The following is a 5665-nucleotide window of genomic DNA, read 5'->3' on the forward strand; positions in this document are numbered from 1 at the left end:
GACGGCGAGGCGGGTTGTCTCCTAACGGACGCGAAAGCCCTGTCAAACCCACATCCCAGGCACCTGTGAAAGCCCAACACATTTCTTTCGATTCTAGCCAGCCCAGCAGCAGTGGCAATACGTGTATATGTGTATAGACGGGACATGCATGGGACTTGGGACAACGTATCGGACTGGAGTCCATTACGTGCAAGTGAGGCCTCGCCAAGGGATAACGCAACCTGGTGCCGGTTAACGGGGATGCGGAATGGTTGCAAGGCGAGGCAAGGTTCACATTTCACTTTTTTTTGACGTATGCATTTATGGTTCAACACTCGGGAGGGGCGGCGCTAGTTGCGCACTTGGTCGCTTTGAGAACCCAAGAGGTCGTCCAGCCTGTCCACATTGTAAAAGGCTGGCGTGCAACGCACTGCTGTAAATCGCCTATACATGCACGCGCATGGGTAGGGCTCCTTAAAACCGAACTTATATCCCTGCGTGCCTGCGTGGCGGAGTGTCACTATTGTGTACTACACACAAGGTCCCCCGGTAACTGTTGAGAATTCTAGGACTTGAGTTGTCCGCGCCGGGCCCGCAGCCGTACAGTCAGACCCTTGAATTCGGGAATGCATAAGCTATCAAACTTGCTGCTACTTGTAAGGCGCAGACTGAAAGTACCAATGACTGTTCGCTGCAACCCTGGCCCATCGTGGCAGCATCTGAAGTCCTTTTCGCAATTTGCATTCACGTCCTTCAGAAGCAGGTTAGGCATGAAGCAAGGTATTAAGGAATACAAGTTGTACTTACCGTACTGGTTACCGGCATTTTCCCCCACAACGGACAACCATTATGGGGCAAGGTTAAGTATTTGCGCCGTACAGGGCCGTTGCATACTGCAGCTGGCTACAAACTGTATCAGTAAGCACTTGCAAGCGAATACCATTGACAGCAGCTTTTGAATTTGTTCCTCATCAAAATGTTGCAACGTAAACCAATGTGAGTACCGACTACTCACACGAACGACTGTGCCACGGCGTAAATATGATGCCAAAAACGCAGGTTCCGTAAGGTCGCAACCCTCACCCCATCGTCTAGGTGGCCGCTGCAATAGAAACTGTAGCCATCTATTACTGGCACGACCTTGGTGCTTGGGGCCCAGTAGTAGTACTTGCCCACGACTGCACACGCAAGTTGCATGCGCTGTTGTACGCAGTAACATGCCGCTCATTTGCAACAAGGAAGCGCTGGTTACGCAAACATTTAAATTAGCATGTTTAAGAGGCAGGTTTTGTAAGGGTTTATAGAAGCGGATGAGCGGAGCAGCGGAAACGCAGCCGTTGGTCCGCTTCCCGGGAGTTAGCCACAACTGTTGTACGATATAACGGCAGTGCAATAGATCGCCGAAGTTCGTCACGGCATACTAAGAGGAATTTCATATGAGATACACTGCTAGGATGGAGCCTATTAGATGTGACGCGTTTGGTACGGTACCAAATACATAGAAGGTGCACGGCCTTCAGGGTCCAGCTGTCCATCTGTTACTTTTAAGAGACAACACGTGGATTTATGACGGCAGGAGTGTGTAATTGTTACCCCATCGCATTTTTTGCATAGGACTTGCCATAGGATTGATGACCTCAATGTCGAACTTCACCTAAGGATGCTGGCCACAGTATTGAATGGAAACCGTTAAGGATCATTGGCGCTTACTTTGGAATTGATTCTCTGAGTGGTTTAAGGCAAGCGCGTTATCAAGGTAAGCACCCCCGCCGGACGACGAATGCCTTTCCATGGTTACGGAAGCCAATGTCCTCAAGTAACGTAGGCGTCATGTGGGTATTCCATGTCGCTTGGAACTTATTGTGGGGTGTCTTGCCATTCCTGCTCAGGGTGTGACGCATGCCCCACCCCGGACCTGTGGAGCTGCGGTCGACGCAGAGGAGGCCACCAGATCCGCTGCTATCTCCATCGCATGAGCAGTGGCATCATTATCATCATCATCGGCAGCAGCAGCAGCAGCAGTACCTACAGGACTGCGGGTTAAACATCGCAGCAGCATGTTCGTCATCCTCTTGCACGGACACCCTTACCTCTGGGCGCCGTACACCTTATCAGCAGCGCATTCCTATTGCCAGATACGCCATGGTATCCTGCAGATGTGATGCCCATCATATGGAACCTCGACCCAGCTGCGGCCACGGCGGCTGCTTCAGCAACCCCCAGCCTCCGGATGGACGCGTCGGGGCCTCCATGGCTGTCCAATTCTTCCCATTGCCGAGGCGGTTTCCGGCACCCCAGCTGCTGCTCCTGACCCTGTTGCTGCTGGCGCCACCCCCGCGGTTCATGGGGCTATGGGAGGAGAGCCGCTGCCAGCCCCACAGCCCAGGCTCCAAAACCATCCTCCATCGCCATGTATCCCATGGCCCGATCATCTCAGTGCTGATGCAAATTCGGAGCTGTGGCCGTAACCCCGTACAGCTGTGCACCAGCTCAGCGGCAAAGAGGGAGGCTTCGTCTCCGGCTCCAGAGCGGCGATGGCGGCGCCGCCGGATGGGGCTGGTGTTGGCCGCCGCCGTCAGCCCACCTGGCAGCGGCGGCCAGGGTGGCGGTGCCGCCGCCGGCGCCGCCGCCCTCGCGGGATCCACTATCTCCACTTCGCTTCCTGGTGTCGACAAGGGCAGTCTGCTGATGCGGCCCTCTTTCGATGCCTCCCTGGACTGGGCCTCCAACGTCACAGCCAAAGTGCGTCCCTCTGCCCGTGCGGTCGTTGGGACCACATGGCTATGTGTGTGTTTCTGCATGTTTGTGCTGATACATGCCCATACCACCGGGATGAAAGGGAAGGTCCCAATGAATGGAGCGAGCTTCCATCTATGTATGTGTGTATGTATGTATGTACGTGCGCGTTATGTTCTCGGTTATGTAGCCGTTGTGGACTTCCTGGTGAGTGACTGCAGCGGAAAGTCCACGCATTCGCTGCTGGGAGCGAAACCAATGCGGCATCCCTTGACGGCCCTCTGGCTGCAGGGTGTCGGCGGCTGCACGCTGGCCAAGGACGCTGCCAGCCCGGCCTTTATGCCCCGCCGCTGTCCCAAGCCGCGCCGGCCGGTGGGCATTGAGGAAGCCAGAAAGCTGGGCTGGAAGTTCGCACCTTTGCTGTAAGTGCGACGAGGATACAGGATTGGGTTTTCACGCACGTCACGCAGGTATCCTGATTTGGGGTTCCTCTTGTGGGTGGATATTTCAGATTTCAGGTCGTATCAGGACTCCCTTGGGTTCCTCGAGCCGTGTCTTGACGGCCGAATGAGGGGCTTTGTAAGGGGCAGGTGAAGTGGGTGGGTGTGGCTTAAAAGAGAGGTTGGGGTTTGCCTCTTCCCGGGGCGCATGCACGGCCTTGGGACCTGCGGGTCGGCGGGCGGGGTGTCTGGGACGGGTGAGGGGAGGGGAAGGACGAACAAACCACGAACGAGTGAAGCTGCTGGGAGGAGCTTTGTGAGGGAAGGGGCTTTGCTCTGCGAGGAAGGGCATGGTGGGGTTCGAAACTCCGAATAGCGGATCGGAGGTTGCGAGAGTGTCAGCTTGGGAAGCACGATGGCTTGGCAAGCCAGGATAATTACAAGCCACAGGGGGGGGGGTTAGGAAATTTCGCCAGTGCGCCCATTACTCAGCAGCCATAAGTTTCCCGTAAAGCATTTGCGTTTGGCTCAATTTCTGTTGACCTCTATCGTCCCGTCCCGTGTCTCCACACCGTCCTCCCCTGTCCCCCCCTTCCTCTCCTTCCTCTCCTTCCTCCCCCTCCTTCCCTTCCACCCCCGCTTCCTCATGCCGTTGCTAGTAACCTCACAGCCATGACCGCCTGTTCCTTCCCTACCTTCCCCCTGCTTGTCGGCCATCTGGAGGAACTCTCTGGTTGTTCGCGGCCAGCTCGGTTGCCCCGGGCCCCATTGCCTTTTTTGGCCTGCCCTCATCCTCCCTCCCTGCCCTCATCCTCTCTCCCTGCCCTCATCCTCTCTCCCTGCCCTCCTACCGCCCCGACGACCTCCTCCCATATCAGACACCAGCACTCCCTGGATTGGTCCCGTCTCTCTGATCCCGGCGCCTGGCTGGCATCTGCCGTACTGGTGGATCCTGTGACGTACACCACCACCGACCTGAAGACCTACCTAGGGAACAGGTGCGGATCGAAGGAGGTGTGGGGTCTACTGCCGTATTGCCGTACTGCGACCCACCACACCTCATCAGCAGTAGCAGCGGCAGCGGCCGTGTGCGGGGTGATGCTGCGGTTGAAAAACTGTTACTGCAGATGCCAATTCCTTTGCAAGTGCCGGCGGAGGGGGCCCGTCGCTCCCTGGTAAACTAGTGGGGTGGTATGGTGGGTCGTGTTGTGCAGCTGATATACCGATACAGGTGATGTACCGATGCAGCACAAGGCAGAGCGGAGGAACTAGAACACACGCCCAGGATCTGGACAGGTTACGAGCGGCAACTGGTCGGGAACCTCTGGGGTGAATTTAGGGGGATTAGCGGCGGGTGTAGTATCCTGGGTATCACGGGATCTGATATCCGCCGATCGGTCCTTTCTGGAAAAGACGTATACAACAGCGGGGGAGGATTGGTCGTGCGGGGCGGAGTGACATGCCCGGTCCTTGTGTGCTGTACTGTAAGAGAAATGCTTTCCGGGCGTTGCCGGGTGATTGCCACTGCCCAAATGACAGGCACCGGGCACAGCGCGCTAAGACCGAGAAAGCGGCGGCAGAGGCGGCTGCCGCCGCTGCCACCGCCGCCGCCGCCGCTAGCGGAGGCAGTGATGCACAGGCCAGGGATTCGGAGGCCGCAGCCGCCAAGGCCACGGCCGCAGCCGCCGAGGCGGCTGCAGCAGATCCGTACTGGCGGATCCACGAGGCGTACGATACTCATAACTTTTTCGCGACGAGGCTGGTGCGGCGGCGTTACGTGTCCGCGCCGCCGCAGGGCCCGGCTGCGGCTTCTCCCGGGCCCGCGGGGCCCCATGGCCGTGAGACCCAACAGCACGAGCAGCAGCCGCCACAGCCGGAGTTGGCGGAGGCCCGCTCCATGTCAGATTCCGACCACCCCAGCGGCCTCCGGCACCCTGGTGGGCAACAGCGACCACATCCACCACCACAGCAGCAGCAGCGGCGGGAGCCGCAGGCTGGGGCCGGGAGGCGGATGATGGAGGGGGCCGGTAGCGGCGCCCGTTCCCAGCAGGATCAGCAGCAGCACCACCAGCACCACCAGCAGCGGCGGCGGCAGCATCAGGAGGTGGAGATGGAGGTGGAGGTGGAGATGGAGGAGTTGGGTTTTGAGGGTGGGGAGGTGGCGCCAGGTGCGGGTGGAGGTGGCGAAGGTGGCGGCAGCAGCACAGCGGCGGGCGGCAGACAGGAGGAGCAGGAAGGCCCCTACTGGCCACGCTTCGAGGTGCTGCAGGTGTGTATGTATGTACGTATGTAATTCAGTGTACGCGTGTGTGCGTGGCGGGGAGAGAAAGCAACCCTTTAAACTTCGGAACGTAATGGTCAGCTCGGAGATCACACCGGCAGCTGGTATTGCGCATTATATTGTAATAGACCTTTCTCTCACTTCACATTCCGCCCGGCGCCCTTTCCTAGTGCTTTTACTTACTGCCTAGTTATCCTCCTGCTCCTTACCCAACCCGCAACCCTGGGTA

The 5665-nt window shown here is 58.0% G+C and overlaps 1 protein-coding gene across 1 annotated transcript in view; it reads left to right on the forward strand.

Moving 5' to 3' along the window:
* Positions 1-2229: 2229 nt before the first annotated feature.
* Positions 2230-5665, forward strand: part of VOLCADRAFT_97750 (uncharacterized protein) — a gene marked incomplete at both ends in the record, with an annotated part of 23137 nt that continues 19701 nt past the window's right edge. The window contains 5 exons of the mRNA XM_002956674.1: positions 2230-2721; positions 3007-3137; positions 4034-4153; positions 4695-5424; positions 5607-5662. Of these exons, the coding sequence (XP_002956720.1) occupies positions 2230-2721; positions 3007-3137; positions 4034-4153; positions 4695-5424; positions 5607-5662 (1529 nt within the window). The remainder of the gene's footprint in view (positions 2722-3006; positions 3138-4033; positions 4154-4694; positions 5425-5606; positions 5663-5665) is intronic.

The sequence above is a fragment of the Volvox carteri genome (genome assembly GCF_000143455.1).
Source record: "Volvox carteri f. nagariensis unplaced genomic scaffold VOLCAscaffold_64, whole genome shotgun sequence".
Taxonomy (NCBI): domain Eukaryota; kingdom Viridiplantae; phylum Chlorophyta; class Chlorophyceae; order Chlamydomonadales; family Volvocaceae; genus Volvox; species Volvox carteri.